The following is a 13,792-nucleotide window of genomic DNA, read 5'->3' on the forward strand; positions in this document are numbered from 1 at the left end:
TTATATATGATTTGGATTGTGTCCTTAGATGTAACTTGAGATAGGACTTGATGATCTGAAGGTTATATTAGATGGAATAAGAGTATTGGCTTTTCCAATGAAATATACTTTGTGAACCATCTTTACAGTTATTTATCATTCAAGATGAGATCTGTTTACTGGTTCCTGGATTATATGACTCTATTCCGTAGGAGTGTAAATTTTGATTCAGCTATATCATTGTTTAGAATGAACTCAGTTCTATTGCTATCAAACTATGACTAGCTGGCATAATAATAATAATAATAATAATATATGACAAATGTTCTTGTTATGAGAAAAGATTTATTTGTGATAATATACCTTTTTTTATTTATTTAAAGTTATTTACACCAGATCATCAACAATAGTTAGATTGACTTGTCTGTTATAATGTTTTTTTTAACGAGGTTCATCTTATTTAAAGAAAAATTAAGTTCTCCATCTGCTCCAAGAAACTGACCACGAAGATATAATTATTAAGTGTTCAATTGATATGGACATATTGGTCACTAAACCTATCTAATAGTTAGTATCAGAAAAAGAAAGAGAAAGCAGCCTGAAATACTGAAAAAAAATAAAAAGAGCAGCAAAACGTCAAAGGAATCAAGCCTAAGTTAATCCAGGGGTAATATGCAAGAAGTGTGAACTTTCCGGCCACTCTTCTGCACGTTCACCTCTCTGCTCCTTTTACAGAGTAAGTCAAATACTATGCTTCAGAATCTTGGGCCAAATTACTCTGTTTACGCTCGTAAATTACCTTTTCAAAATTGTGTCAAGGAAGAATATCAAAACATATTGAAGCAGAAAATAACCTCGTGTTGTAGCGCTGTAAGAGAGATAGTGTTTAGAGCCAAACTTTTTGTGAACTGGTATCTTTCGAAAACCCCAAGTGAATCCGTATCTGATGGTATCTTTGGGCAACAGTTTTGGTATCCTGTCTGTCAACTGGTGAACAATAGAGAACCTAAAAACACCAAGCTTCTGCCACAAAGTTTTTTACAAGAATGGGATAACTTCAAAGCTGGAAATCCTAATGCCACTTTTAATGAAGACTTGATTGGAGGAGCTAGCCAGTACATCGCTGAGGCCTGCTAGGAGCTAGCAACCACATACGAGAATGCAGTTGTAGAAAGACATGAAAATATATTGAGAAGATTTTTGCAATATCAAATTCAAATTATGTTTGTTGTAAGAGCTAATAATCACATTCATTTACCCTAATTACTTAAATATTATGTATATAGTCCATGGCTTCGAAGGACGTCGATGATATTGCTATAAAATATGGATATCAGTATGTATGCCAAGGTGAAGCGGTGTGGTCTGAACAGAAATCACTTGAAGACCCTATGATCAAACGAAGAATCGATGAACTATGCCTGCCACTTAAAAACAAACTCGATGCTAGAGTTAGTATAAAATCGTTAGCTGATAGCCCTGGCTTTTTTGTTCCTTTGTTGTTTCATATATTGGCTGTCTTCGAAAGGGAACATCAGTCCCATAAAGCGTTTGACGTTAGAAGACTTCCTTTACTAAGGCTGTCCAATGTATTCCCTTCACCACCATGCCATTGGCGATCAGTGACAATTTCGGTCAATGCATTAGCAGCATTTCTTCCTGGTGAACCACTCCCCAGAGGGTATAATGATCAGCTGCATTTATTTTACAAGGTATTTGATTTTAAACCGCTTAGAACCAAATCGTAAGTACATGGTTGTAAAAAAAAATGATTTTATATAATAGTCATTTAAAATATGTTTATTATTAGGATTAAATCTTTATTACCCACTGGAACAAATAAGAGGCTCTTTGGTAACCTGATCAGATCAGACGGTTTTTCTGTTGATTTTGTTTTTAACAAACGAACAATCACAGAAAAACGTTTAACCAAGCAAATCAATCAAGTTGATCTGATCCTGGATGGTTTTGAGCAGCATAAAGTTGGCAGCCACTATTTACCAATAGCCGTAGATCCAGGAAGAAAAAGGGTTTTCACTGTATTTGCTGGTTCAACTGGTAATATTAACAACTTCAGACAATGTTCCATCAAGGAATATTACCACTTGAAAGGCTCTACAAAATCCTCAGCAGAGCAAGAGAAGAAAAAGAAAGCATGCGGTAACAAGACGATTGAAACAAATATACCGACTAATAAGGCTGCCGATGAATCACTGTATATGGAGTATGCCATTTATATGCTCGAAAACATTGGTCGTATTTTCAGTTTTTACAATCAAGAAACTGCAAAAGAGACCTTTTTCTTATACCAGGGTCGTCAACGAGCACCGGAGCGAATAGTGAAAATTTTTTAGATGGTACCAAGAAATACAACAAGAAGTCAAGAGGAAACAAACGAAAAATAGCAAAGAACAAAGGGAAGCGGAAGAAGAAGGGGAGCAAGTCCGGAAAGAAGGATAAAGGAAAGAGAAAAATGGTACGGAAAACAACAGAAACAAGGTAAAAAGTTACTTGGGCATGGCTACGATAATTTTTATACTCATAAGTTTATGGTACTTGGAGAAAGCAATTTCTTTCAGTACAAACAGGAGGTACCACTGATAGTATTTGGTAGTGGCATGTTTGGGAAGGACCATGTGAAGATGAAAACGGTCCGGACTGATGTCACTGGTCTTCTATACAGAACGTTGAAAAAAAGAGAGAGGACTGGTGACTTACTCGCTGTGGACATTGATGAATATTTGATGTCCCAAATATGTTTTAAATGTGAAAGTAGGACTTTGGGTGGTATTAGTGATGCCCACAGTAGTAGTGTTCTCGTTTGCAAGACGTGCAGAACATTATGGCAGCGTGACATCAACGCTAGTTTGAATATGATGAACATTGCCAAGTCAATTTGGAAAGGTGAAGGCCGTGCAGAACGATTCAAGAGAAATTAAAAAGAGAAGCAATGATCGCCGTAATAAACACGGTATTTCCTTCAGGAATTAAGATTGTTATAGGTAAAGTCATCTAGCATACTATTGTACTTTCTCTAATAATTCTTCTCTTTCTGTTTAATTTCCATTTTTATTTCGTCCAAAATAGGTAAGAAAAATATCTGGAAATTAATTTTGATTCGTCCAGAAAAAAACTAACATCGTCTGAATTCAAAGTAGAAATACTTGAAATCTTGGGATTTTGTTCGGATTGGATTTTGAGATATAATTTAACTAGTTTGCTATATTTTTGTTGATAATATAGTAAAAGCTTTATTGATATAAGTATATGATATAATTGATAATGCAATATTGAGTTATCTTACTTTTTCTAATTCTCGAGTAATGCTTGAGACAAAATCCGAAGAAAAAAAATAAAGTGATAGGATAGATGATAATTATATGTGTAACAGGTACACAACAAAAAAAGAAAAGGGAAGACAGAGACAACTCAAAGGTATACTAAGTACACACTATTTCGCAACCTTTCATACTGTAATTTATGCTGAGCCCTCCATCCTCTTTAAAACTCCACTTTTTTTTTATTCTTTTTCTTTCTGTATAAAAGATGGACGTAATAAAAGCAATACAACATTATACAGATAAAATGATTAGTGATGTGCCTGGCATGAAGGCGATTCTACTTGATACCGAGACAGTAAGTTTGTCTTATTCGACATGAGCTCATGAGAATAGACACCCATCATTTCACTTGTCACGACTCAATCACAACTCCTGACAAAAGAATGTTACCTTATTGATCGGATTGACAATAGAAACAGAGACAAAATGAAGCATTTAAAATGTATCTGTTTTCTAAGACCTACACGCGAAACACTTCAGTACCTGATTGCTGAGTTACGTGAACCTGCTTACGGCGACTATTACTTATGTAAGTTTGCAGTGTCATACAATAGAGAACTTATATCACTCGGGTTAGACTTTAGCAACACACTACGTAAATCAGACGTGGAGCAATTAGCAGAAGTGGATGAACATGAAGTGATTCGTGAAGTACAGGAATACTATGGTGACTATCTGGCCATTAACCCCGATTTGTTCTCGTTGGGCCAAGATCCTCTTTATCTATTTGGCCAAACTGTCCAGAGTTGGGATACAGACACACTCGAACAATCGATCAAGGGCTTATGTGCCGTATTACTCAGTCTGAAAAAGAAGCCAGTCATTCGATATGAGCGTCAGTCTGCAATGGCCAAACAACTAGCTCTAGGTGTCCATCAAACCATATCTTCAGAAGGTCCATTGTTTGACTTCAGAAGACCAGATACACCGCCTATTTTGTTGATCCTGGATCGACGTAATGATCCTGTCACACCCTTATTGACCCAATGGACCTATCAAGCCATGGTGCACCAATTGATTGGTATTCATCATGGCCGTGTTGACATGTCACGCGTACCTCAAATCAAACATGAACTTAAAGAAATCGTATTGAGTCCTGATCAAGACCCGTTCTTCAAGAAATCCATGTATATGAACCTGGGTGATTTAGCTGCAACCATTAAACAATACGTGGACGAATATCAACACAAGACAAAATCAAACATGAACATTGAATCAATCGCAGACATGAAGCGATTTGTAGAAGAATACCCAGAATTTAGAAAACTGTCTGGTAATGTCTCGAAACATGTGGCATTGGTGAGTGAGCTAAGTCGACGTCTCTCACAGGATCACTTGCTGGAGATTAGTGAATTAGAACAAGGATTAGCTTGTAATGAAAATCACAATAATGATCTCAAGAACATTCAACGATTGATTGCCATGCCCGAAATTGATGAAGATGCCAAAGTACGTCTGGTCTTGTTGTATGCTCTTCGTTATGAACGTATGGCCAATAATGCAGTCAAGTCACTGATTCAACTGTTGGATCAACACGGTATTAGTGAACGCAAGAGTGCAGTAAGTATAGACAATCAGTATTATTGATGACTTATGCTATCCATAGCTTGTACCGGCCATTTTATTTTATGCAGGTTATCAACAAAGACAAAATGATTTGTTTTCAAATCAATCCTTCTTGTCTCGAGGCAAAAGTGCTCTTAAAGGCCTGAAAGGTGTAGAGAATGTCTATACACAACACACGCCTCATTTAGGAGACACACTGGACCTGCTTATCAAAGCACGCCTCAAGGACACAGACTATCCTTTTGTTGCTGGTGAATTTACCCCTGAACGACCTCAAGACATCATCGTGTTTATCTGTGGCGGGGCCACCTTTGAAGAAGCCCGTTATATAGCTCAAATGAATGCTACTGTACCTGGTGTTCGTATTGTTTTGGGTGGTAACTGTATTCATAATTCAGATTCATTTTTAAAGCAACTGGCTCAAGTGGGCACGAAATTCATGAGTTTAGAATAAAATTTATTTATTTTTTCCTTTTAATTCTCTTCATGTCGATTCCACCTCTTTCTCCTTCATCAAGGCAATTCATGCAACAACCTTCACCTACATCTCCTTCTTATGCAGAACATAAAAGAACACTCTTGGACGATGTGAAAAATTGGTCTGAACAAAAAGTAACAGAGTGGTTGTCTAATCAAGCCTTGGGTCGATTTAGTCAAAAGTTTATAGGTAAGACTCTATCCAGATAACATCATCTCATCTCATCAGAACACAACATCTCGGGCTCTGTCTTACTGGACGTAGATTATGAAGCGTTGAAAGCCATGGATATAAAGACAGTGGGAGAACGAGTGCGTCTATTGACTGCCATTAAAGCACTACGACAAGAATGTTATCTAGCTGCTTCTTTAGCAGCTAGAATACCTGCTCGAGTATGTAGCTATGTATGGCTAGCATAAACTGACACTTTTATCAGGATAATAGAGGATTATTAACTCCAGCTACAGACAAACATGAAGGATTTAACATGACGGAAGCCAATACGAAACCCTCTAAATCGTCAGAGACATCAAGTGCTAAAAGTCTATTAAATCGATCCAATTCGTTTTCACGGTTTTTAGGCAGATCTGAATCCAAGCGATCTCAGCGTAATGCGAGTGTGGCTACCATACAGCCAGCCAACCCATCCCCTACACAACAACAAACTCCACCTACCAATTCAGATATCTATTCACTCAGTCCATCAAGTCCCAAGACACTTCAAAAGGTATAATTCATGCTGAGGTATTTTTTTCTGACAGTAATGATCTAGAGAATATCGTTGGAAGGTGGTATCATGTCTATGGAAAAAGTAAAGCAGACATGCGTCAAAGTGTTTGGTGAAGATGGCCAGACGCGTATTGTGAATGTCCATACAGCTAATGAATCCAAACAAATTATGGCTAAAGTACTTCACAAATTTGGTATTGACGAATCCAATGCAGACAGTTATTGTATATTTGTAGGCTCTAGTACGAATGGCGAAGCCCGTGCTTTGTCTGATACTGAATTAGTCGAGATTTGTCGGTCCGTCGATCGCCCTGAAAAAGAACGCTTAATTTTACGTAAAAGGCACTTGTACCCCACACATGAACAGTTCAAACGCAAAGGGACGATTAACACTAGCCATCGACGCCCACTCTATCAATGGCAACAGGCCAGTGCCAGTTCAATCAAAGACACCTTGGACAGTTCACGGAGTCGCCGACGTTTCTTTGGTGAACGACCACCTTCCGAAATCATCTCGAATAACCTCCATTCGTTCTTTCCCAACCATAATCGTGAAGTATTGGAAACAGCGGGTATTAAAGCACAGAGATTGTCCATGACCAGAAGAAATTCGGCTTTAAGTCGATTTGAGCCACGTACTTATCGAAACAGTGTCTTGCCTGAATTAGTGTCTGTTTTGGGTGTGGATCTAGATAAATTCTTAGAAGAAGAAGAACAAGAGTTTGTGGTGAGTCCGAGTATTAGTAGTAGCAGCAGTAGTAGTAGTAGCAGTGGCGACGATGGCAGTGGTCTATCGAGTGATGATGATGAAGGAGAAGAGAAAAAAATGGTCGCTGAAAAACAGAGCATCAAGATTGATACCCCAGTCACCACCAATGTGGATAAATCCAATGAGACTGAAATGACACGTAACAGAACATCCAGTTTACCCGTTAAACCATTAGAACTCGAGAATGTGCCTGTGATTCGTGAACCTGTAGGGACACCTAAACCTAAATTACCAGATACTTGGATGAAGGGATCGTTGATTGGAAGAGGCACATTTGGGGATGTCTATTTGGGTCTAAACCCAATCAGTGGTGAACTCATGGCTGTCAAACAAGTCGAATTACCTGTGGAAAATTCCGCTAGTGAAGAACGTAAAAAATCCATGATCAGGTCCCTGCGTCGAGAGATTGAATTATTGCAAGATTTAGAGCATGAAAACATTGTACAGTATTTAGGGCACAAGACGGATGAATCGTATTTCAGTATTTTCTTGGAATATGTGCCTGGTGGATCTGTAGCTGGTTTACTCTCGAGTTACGGTGCATTTCAAGAGCCTTTAGTCAATAGTTTTGTGAGACAAATTCTAAAAGGTCTGAGTTATTTGCATGGTAAAGATATTGTTCATCGTGATATTAAGGGTGCCAATGTATTGGTGGACAATAAGGGAGGTGTCAAGATTACTGACTTTGGTATTTCCAAGAAAGTGGAAGAAGAGATGGGCACACATGCAGCACATCGACCCAGTCTACAGGGTTCTATCTATTGGATGGCACCCGAAGTCGTCAAACAGACACATTATACCATGAAGGCTGATATTTGGTCTTTGGGTTGTATGGTAGTAGAAATGTTTACAGGCGATCACCCATTTCCTGAATATTCACAAATGCAAGCCATTTTCCAGGTAAGATACTGACATGTATAGCATTGATTCACATCTTGTTTAGATTGGCTGTTATACTTCACCCAATATTCCCCCTAATTTGAGTCAAGAAGCACAAGACTTTTTAAAGTGTACATTCCAATTGTAAGTCTATATACTTCATACACTTCTTTTTGTTAATGGGTTATAGAAATCATGAAGAAAGGCCTTCTGCAGAGGAATTATTAAAGCACCCTTTTCTTCATGAATCTCAAGAAGAAGAATTGATATTGGAAGGTACTTTTTCAAATGAAAATTAAAGTTACTGTAGCACATACGCTTTTTTGTGAATAAAGTTTTTTTTTTTTTTTCTCATGACAGTTTATAAAGTTCAGCATGGTCCATGTACCTGCATATAATTCAGTTTGGCACTCATAGGACACTTGTGCAGAGAAAACCGATTTTTTGTATTGACACACGTTTTTTATGGTTACACGCTTACATTGATATCATGACTATATAGCATAAATGAAAACAGGAATATATATCTTTATTATACATAAAAACACAGAGAGAGAAAGAAAGAGAGAGAAAACCATATACAAACATAGAAAAAAAAATAATAACAATCACACATATACATATTAACCATAGAGAAAAGAAGAAAACGAATGGAGGTTGTTCATTGTCGTCATTGTTGTTGTTGATATTTACAAGTAGCTATAAAGGGTTCTAATTGGTAGAGACTTCATTATTAGGAGGATCAAGGCTAGGAAATGAGACATAATCGTCTTTGAAAGACAAAGTGCGTTTCTGATTCCAGTCATTGTGCCAGTCAATTGAAAAGTTGTCAGAAGACATGCTGCAGGAACGCATCATACGGCGATCATGGACTTCCTCTTTATGATTGTTGCCTTTTCGTTTCCAATCAGACCAAAATTGAAACATAGTTGCTTATAATTGTTGCTTGAGAATATAAAATAAGAAGAGAAAGGGAAAAAGTGATAAAATACATAGCTGTATTTATATCTTTTTGCGTTAATGATCGCCGTCTAGACACTGTCTTATTTTGGGATCCTTTGTGCTATCAAGGCCAAGCTTTATATTTCTCCAACAGTTGGCTGGGTCAAACAAACTCCTACTTCGGGGATTCAAGTCAATCAAGGAGGAAAGGTAATAATAGTAACCACGCTTTTTTTCACTTATAAACATGGCGATAGAGAGAGTGCATAGCAGAATTATATATAGTAACAGACTCTAGTTTTCTTTAAACAGAAATATCCATTTTTGTCCATTAAAGCATATGTACTTTTAATATCAGCCAATAAAATAAGACCGAAGAGTTTAGTTGATGATGTTTGTCTGGAGCTAAAAATAGTAGTAGGCATTGCTACTTGTCAATCCAAAAGAGAGTCTGGCCTTTCTGTTTTCTATACATATATATACACATGCTTTATATACAAGTGCTCCAAATAACTGGGACTTTTTCGATAGGCGATCTTAGTCTTTGACTATTTTAGATAGTAATGGGTGCCTGAGCGGAAATGAAATCTAAAGAAAAAGAAAAAAAAACTGTTCTGGACAACTTTTGATACCGCGCGCAATACTTGTCGGGCTTGAACATCTCGTGCAAGTGAGTAATGTAGGGAGGAGTCCTTTTCTTTTTTTTTTTTTTTTTTTAGTTTTGTCACTCCACATTACATGTCAATTAATGACAATCATTCCATTGGCGTTTGTTTAATATTCTATTAAAAGATGTGCACTGTTCAAGTAAAGATGAGTAATTAAAATTGTTCAAGATTCTGAATGATTAGTGATGGCCAAGATATAATAAAAAAAAAAAGGAACAATGAAATGAACTGTTCTTTTTCTACGATCACTTCCTTATAACCGTGTAATACTGCATTACCCTATTAATTGTATGATAACATCAATTGTCAAATCAAACAAGATATTTTCTTATCACTGACATGTACACAACTGCTGTATCTTCAAACCAACAGAAGCATATTCTTAGGTGCATTCGATTCCAAACTCTTATTGTCTTCTTCGAATAAGCGGCTTTCAAATGATGACTAAAATAAAAATATTTGTTTATTACACAGCTTGTTCTTTTTTTTCTTTCTTTTGGCTTTCATACTTTTTTATAAGGTACAATTTACTAGGGATCTTAGACGAAATGTATAGAGCAAACGATAAACAAGCCAAAAAATGCATTGATTCTCGCTGCTTAAAGACTGGCGAGATATACTATAGAGAACCTGCTGTGCAAGACAAGTTAATTATTTTATTCAAAATACCTCGCATGCTTTTAGCTTCTATTGTTTTGTTCATTAGTATCAACTCGTATAGCTATAGTTAGCTTCGCATGTATTTACGATTCAGCATAATCCATAGCCTAGGATATGTTCAGCGTAATTAAAGGATTTTCTAAAATCAGTCGTATTGTGCATCATACAAAAAAATACTCTAACACAAGAGGGCAGATAAAAGACGTCTACCCAGAGTTTAAATCTAATGATTGTGTAAAAGCTGGCGGACTTCTTTAGAGACATCACTTTTTAAATGGTATATATTGAGAAAATAACAAGGCGAAGCTTTTACTGCAAAGATAATGGATATTATAAGAAATATTCATTCTACTAAAAAATAAACTACTATTTTACTTGATGCATGAGCTTGTCGCACTACGAGTGTATTTGTAGCAATGTTAAATTGAATTAGACAATCATTGATAGTGTTTAGTTCTTTCAGATATATTGTTAAAGCAAAGAAGTTGTCCATTTTGAAGATAATGCGCTTATTTACTACTATTGGTATTTTGTCAACTGTAAAGTAATGCCGATTGATTGCTTTTGTAGAGTACATACTGACATGTAATGCGCACTCTTTGTTAGTTGGTGAAGTAGGAATACTAGGTAATGCCCTTGCAGAAAAATAAGGCTGGCAATTGTTATCCCTTGATTCAATGTTTTTTGGAATAAAATTGATAGGAAAGTGATGAGAAGAAACTCATACAGGTTCTCCTGGGATACGATAATGCATTTGACATTTTACACAGTAGGCATTTTGCTTTCATTGGTAGAACAAGTAGAAGTTGTACGCTTCTTTGAGTCTTTTTTCTTAATTTGGATAATCAAAGCGTAATTTCTTCTAATGTGATACTTATTCTTCAAGAAGGGCAACATATCAAATAGCTTTTGTTTTATTATATTATCCTAAGCTGATCTTGAAAGTAGTTTAGCTTATGTATCTGAAGTTGGTGGATGTGGATTTTGTCATATAGATTTTGTATGGCACCTTTCTTGCAAGTATCTCTACGATTTGATATTTGATAATGATGTTAGCCTATTTATTAGGTAGATTGTTAGAATAATGCGTTAGGTAGCCACGTTTGTTAGGAAAAATTGCTGTATGTTATTGAAAAAAGTGTCTCTTGACTATTGTTCCTTTGAGAATAGTCAATGAAGGGTCAATAAATGTCCTACTACTGCTCGGATAACATCTTTTATTTGTATTTATAGGAAAATTATATAATAAAGATTCATAAAGATATAAGTGAGCATACTTATTAAGTATGGCTGTTTTATTATTCAAGCAATCCTAGGTACAAGATAATAAAATTTATCTGTAAAAGGAAATATATGCAAGTATGTTGAGCTTACTGCGTGCTAGAATTGGTTCGTTAGCATGGTTGGGATATATAGACACATATTGATAGTCACTAAGCCACTGTACCTTTTGGACGAGAGAGCCATCCATTTAATTTCATTGGCCAGTATCTCACTGCGTCATCTACCAGCATTGATTTAAGAAGGGAAAATACAGTGACCCCCGCCTACAAATCATCAGAAAAAAAAAAACTCACCATTGAGTTTTCAAGAAAAGCGGTCTTTTTTTTTCTCTTTCACTTCTCCCCTCTCTCTTTCTTACTGAATTACACAAACATGCTTCGCACCACTGCTGCTACTCGTACTAACCTTGCTCGTGTTTTGGGCCGTCGTAACGCTTCCACCAATGTTGCTGTTCAAAACCTTGAAACTCGTTGGAAGACCCTTTCCACCGCTGAACAAAACACTATCGCCAAGCAACTCGAAGAAGCACAAAAGGGTGATTGGAAGGCCCTCTCTTTTGACGAAAAGAAGGCTGCCTGTATGTTGACTATCGATTTCTAGCAGACATTAACTTTTTGTATAGATTACATTGCCTTTGGTGCTCATGGTCCCCGTGAACCTTTGACCAAGCCTGGTCATGGTATGAAGGTCTTTGGTGGTGTTGTTGGCACTCTTGTTGCCTCTGGTGCTCTCTTCTACGCTATCCGTGTTGGTGGTAAAGTATTTACAAAAGAGTGGGCAGTGTGTTAAAAGGATGGGGAAATGTGTGTCCATAGCGAACTTTTTTCACTAATTACAATGCTGTTATAGGTCAAGAAACTCCTCGTACCATCAACAAGGAATGGCAAGAAGCTACCAACGAATATCTTAAGAGCCAAAACTCCAACCCCATCTTTGGTATTTCTTCAGAAGGATACAAGGGCACCGGTTATGTCAGCAAATAAACACTCTATCATTATTAATCTCCAACCTACAGAAAATTTTGTATATCACGTTTTAGACTTTCTTAAACGTTTTCTTTATGTTTGTTATAAAGCTTCATTCAAAAATGGGTTTCATGTGGTATGCACATATAGTGTTTGTAACCAAAAAAAAAAAAAAAAATCAGAACATAAAAAAAAGGGTTTTACAAGGCTTGTCTCATTCTCGAAAAAAAGTAATTCTTTTGCAAATCATTAAAGCTGACAGAAATATACTTTCGTATTCATCTAAAATATATATTACTTGAGCAATACATCCAGAAGATGTGCCGCTTAATTTTTTAAGGCCACGTCTTCTTTTTGAGCTGAAATTAGCGTTGTCATGGCAACAAAGTACCGAGAACGATTTGTTTCACATGATTATGGTGCCTGAAAACTGAGTGTTTAAACAACCAAGACATCAGGTATTCGTGCCCTAAAAGTGTGATGTTAAATGTGTGTGTGTGTACAGTCTGACTGTGAAAAAAAACGCAAAAAAAAAAAATTAAACGCCTTGAGATGATGAGTCTCTTCTTTTTTTCTTTGCAACACATTAAAGGACAGATCGTCAACTACATTACAACATCATGTCCCAACAACAAGTCAACATTACAGATCTAGACTTACCTGCACTTCAACAAGTCAAATCTCAACTTGAAGAGGTAGTTTCTAGTTCTGGAATAAAAAGAAAAAAACAACTCAACCTCTGTCTTGTTAGGAATTAAGTCATTTGACACAATCATATACAAAGCTTAAAGGTGTTCAAAACAGATTCTCAGACTGTGCTGATAGTGTCAACTCTTTAAAAACAGAAAAATCTGATGGTAAGGGCTGCATTGAATTAAACATGACTAAAACGCGCCCTTTTTTTAGACAAAACGATTCTTGTACCTCTCACTTCATCTATATCCTTTTTTATATATATATATTCGCATAACATATTTTTTTAGACGCGTTTATTTTCCTTAACTTTAACACACCTCTATGTTCCAGGTAAATTGAGTGACGTCAATAAGGTTATTGTGGATGTTGGTACTGGCTATTATGTTGAGAAGGTACATAAAAGAAGGAATATGACAATAAGCACGTGTATTTAAATCATTTGTTGCAGTCTGTCGGAGATGCTTCCAAGTTCTATAATGACAAGGTAGAATATGTCAAAAAGAATCTCGGTACACTTGAAAAGACAGTTACAGACAAGCAAAGCACATTAAGAGGTATATCACCAAACTAAAAAAAAAAAAACATCATTAATCATCTTTTATTAGCTATTGTCAATGTCATGCAAGATAAGATTCAACAAGAACAACAACAACAGAAATAATTCATTAATTAGGCTTTTGCAGCACAGAAATACTAAATTTATCGAGAAATAATAAACTTCAAAGTCCATTTTCAATTTGTACGACTTGCTCCTTAACAGTTTATTTCTTTGTCCTCCTTTCCAAAGAAAAGTGGTTGTCCAACTTTTTTTTTTTTTTTTTTTTTTTTTTTTTTTT

General features: G+C 36.2%; 9 protein-coding genes across 9 annotated transcripts; 7 read left to right on the forward strand and 2 right to left on the reverse strand.

Moving 5' to 3' along the window:
- Nucleotides 1-729: 729 nt before the first annotated feature.
- Nucleotides 730-1,116, forward strand: B0P05DRAFT_573239 (uncharacterized protein; the record flags this gene model as incomplete). The annotated part of the gene is made up of 1 exon (XM_051581496.1): nucleotides 730-1,116. The coding sequence occupies one exon, from the start codon at nucleotides 730-732 to the stop codon at nucleotides 1,114-1,116; it is 387 nt and encodes a 128-aa protein (XP_051432962.1).
- A 152-nt stretch (nucleotides 1,117-1,268) lies between these two features.
- On the forward strand, nucleotides 1,269-2,333 carry B0P05DRAFT_589028 (uncharacterized protein; the record flags this gene model as incomplete). Its single annotated transcript, XM_051582708.1, has 2 exons — nucleotides 1,269-1,723; nucleotides 1,790-2,333. 2 exons carry the CDS (start codon nucleotides 1,269-1,271, stop codon nucleotides 2,331-2,333), a joined length of 999 nt encoding a protein of 332 aa, XP_051432963.1.
- A 65-nt stretch (nucleotides 2,334-2,398) lies between these two features.
- B0P05DRAFT_549908 (uncharacterized protein) lies at nucleotides 2,399-2,914 on the forward strand (the record flags this gene model as incomplete). Its single annotated transcript, XM_051579187.1, has 2 exons — nucleotides 2,399-2,478; nucleotides 2,540-2,914. Coding segments are annotated over exons 1-2 (211 nt in total), but the record flags the coding sequence as incomplete, so codon positions are not given.
- A 554-nt stretch (nucleotides 2,915-3,468) lies between these two features.
- On the forward strand, nucleotides 3,469-5,364 carry B0P05DRAFT_549912 (vacuolar protein sorting-associated protein 45). Its single transcript, XM_051579188.1, has 4 exons — nucleotides 3,469-3,615; nucleotides 3,654-3,849; nucleotides 3,898-4,880; nucleotides 4,927-5,364. The coding sequence occupies exons 1-4, from the start codon at nucleotides 3,526-3,528 to the stop codon at nucleotides 5,338-5,340; spliced, it is 1,683 nt and encodes a 560-aa protein (XP_051432965.1). The 5' UTR covers nucleotides 3,469-3,525; the 3' UTR covers nucleotides 5,341-5,364.
- B0P05DRAFT_549915 (kinase-like domain-containing protein) lies at nucleotides 5,342-8,091 on the forward strand. The gene is made up of 6 exons (XM_051579189.1): nucleotides 5,342-5,553; nucleotides 5,593-5,756; nucleotides 5,801-6,091; nucleotides 6,137-7,762; nucleotides 7,806-7,885; nucleotides 7,932-8,091. Exons 1-6 carry the CDS (start codon nucleotides 5,373-5,375, stop codon nucleotides 8,038-8,040), a joined length of 2,451 nt encoding a protein of 816 aa, XP_051432966.1. The 5' UTR covers nucleotides 5,342-5,372; the 3' UTR covers nucleotides 8,041-8,091.
- A 149-nt stretch (nucleotides 8,092-8,240) lies between these two features.
- On the reverse strand, nucleotides 8,241-8,778 carry B0P05DRAFT_549916 (uncharacterized protein). The gene has a single exon (XM_051579190.1). It carries the CDS (start codon nucleotides 8,666-8,668, stop codon nucleotides 8,453-8,455), a length of 216 nt encoding a protein of 71 aa, XP_051432967.1. The 5' UTR covers nucleotides 8,669-8,778; the 3' UTR covers nucleotides 8,241-8,452.
- Nucleotides 8,779-11,541: 2,763 nt separating this feature from the next.
- On the forward strand, nucleotides 11,542-12,455 carry B0P05DRAFT_549918 (cytochrome c oxidase subunit IV). The gene is made up of 3 exons (XM_051579191.1): nucleotides 11,542-11,872; nucleotides 11,918-12,049; nucleotides 12,145-12,455. Exons 1-3 carry the CDS (start codon nucleotides 11,668-11,670, stop codon nucleotides 12,276-12,278), a joined length of 471 nt encoding a protein of 156 aa, XP_051432968.1. The 5' UTR covers nucleotides 11,542-11,667; the 3' UTR covers nucleotides 12,279-12,455.
- An 86-nt stretch (nucleotides 12,456-12,541) lies between these two features.
- On the reverse strand, nucleotides 12,542-13,021 carry B0P05DRAFT_181945 (uncharacterized protein). Its single transcript, XM_051573161.1, has 2 exons — nucleotides 12,921-13,021; nucleotides 12,542-12,865 (listed from the first exon to the last, which is right to left on the reverse strand). The coding sequence occupies exon 2, from the start codon at nucleotides 12,845-12,847 to the stop codon at nucleotides 12,635-12,637; it is 213 nt and encodes a 70-aa protein (XP_051432969.1). The 5' UTR covers nucleotides 12,848-12,865; nucleotides 12,921-13,021; the 3' UTR covers nucleotides 12,542-12,634.
- On the forward strand, nucleotides 12,810-13,692 carry B0P05DRAFT_549921 (prefoldin, alpha subunit). The gene is made up of 6 exons (XM_051579192.1): nucleotides 12,810-12,955; nucleotides 13,012-13,117; nucleotides 13,167-13,198; nucleotides 13,274-13,348; nucleotides 13,405-13,510; nucleotides 13,562-13,692. Exons 1-6 carry the CDS (start codon nucleotides 12,881-12,883, stop codon nucleotides 13,615-13,617), a joined length of 450 nt encoding a protein of 149 aa, XP_051432970.1. The 5' UTR covers nucleotides 12,810-12,880; the 3' UTR covers nucleotides 13,618-13,692.
- Nucleotides 13,693-13,792: the final 100 nt, after the last annotated feature.

Source organism: Gilbertella persicaria (genome assembly GCF_025201335.1).
Source record: "Gilbertella persicaria strain CBS 190.32 chromosome Unknown B0P05scaffold_31, whole genome shotgun sequence".
NCBI lineage: Eukaryota > Fungi > Mucoromycota > Mucoromycetes > Mucorales > Choanephoraceae > Gilbertella > Gilbertella persicaria.

What these genes read in the sequence shown, in the direction of transcription:
- B0P05DRAFT_549912 (XM_051579188.1), top strand. Translation starts at nt 3,526, where the DNA reads ATGGACGTAATAAAAGCAATACAACATTATACAGATAAAATGATTAGT. An exon ending in TTACGGCGACTATTACTTAT is followed by an intron (nt 3,850 to 3,897) that starts GTAAGTTTGCAG and finishes CACTCGGGTTAG; the next exon opens with ACTTTAGCAACACACTACGT. An exon ending in TTAGTGAACGCAAGAGTGCA is followed by an intron (nt 4,881 to 4,926) that starts GTAAGTATAGAC and finishes TGCTATCCATAG; the next exon opens with CTTGTACCGGCCATTTTATT.
- B0P05DRAFT_549915 (XM_051579189.1), top strand. Translation starts at nt 5,373, where the DNA reads ATGTCGATTCCACCTCTTTCTCCTTCATCAAGGCAATTCATGCAACAA. An exon ending in ATTTAGTCAAAAGTTTATAG is followed by an intron (nt 5,554 to 5,592) that starts GTAAGACTCTAT and finishes TCATCTCATCAG; the next exon opens with AACACAACATCTCGGGCTCT. An exon ending in AAATGCAAGCCATTTTCCAG is followed by an intron (nt 7,763 to 7,805) that starts GTAAGATACTGA and finishes CATCTTGTTTAG; the next exon opens with ATTGGCTGTTATACTTCACC.
- B0P05DRAFT_549916 (XM_051579190.1), bottom strand. Translation starts at nt 8,668, where the DNA reads ATGTTTCAATTTTGGTCTGATTGGAAACGAAAAGGCAACAATCATAAA.
- B0P05DRAFT_549918 (XM_051579191.1), top strand. Translation starts at nt 11,668, where the DNA reads ATGCTTCGCACCACTGCTGCTACTCGTACTAACCTTGCTCGTGTTTTG. An exon ending in TGACGAAAAGAAGGCTGCCT is followed by an intron (nt 11,873 to 11,917) that starts GTATGTTGACTA and finishes CTTTTTGTATAG; the next exon opens with ATTACATTGCCTTTGGTGCT. An exon ending in CTACGCTATCCGTGTTGGTG is followed by an intron (nt 12,050 to 12,144) that starts GTAAAGTATTTA and finishes ATGCTGTTATAG; the next exon opens with GTCAAGAAACTCCTCGTACC.
- B0P05DRAFT_181945 (XM_051573161.1), bottom strand. Translation starts at nt 12,847, where the DNA reads ATGTGTTGCAAAGAAAAAAAGAAGAGACTCATCATCTCAAGGCGTTTA.
- B0P05DRAFT_549921 (XM_051579192.1), top strand. Translation starts at nt 12,881, where the DNA reads ATGTCCCAACAACAAGTCAACATTACAGATCTAGACTTACCTGCACTT. An exon ending in TCAAATCTCAACTTGAAGAG is followed by an intron (nt 12,956 to 13,011) that starts GTAGTTTCTAGT and finishes CTGTCTTGTTAG; the next exon opens with GAATTAAGTCATTTGACACA. An exon ending in CAAGCAAAGCACATTAAGAG is followed by an intron (nt 13,511 to 13,561) that starts GTATATCACCAA and finishes ATCTTTTATTAG; the next exon opens with CTATTGTCAATGTCATGCAA.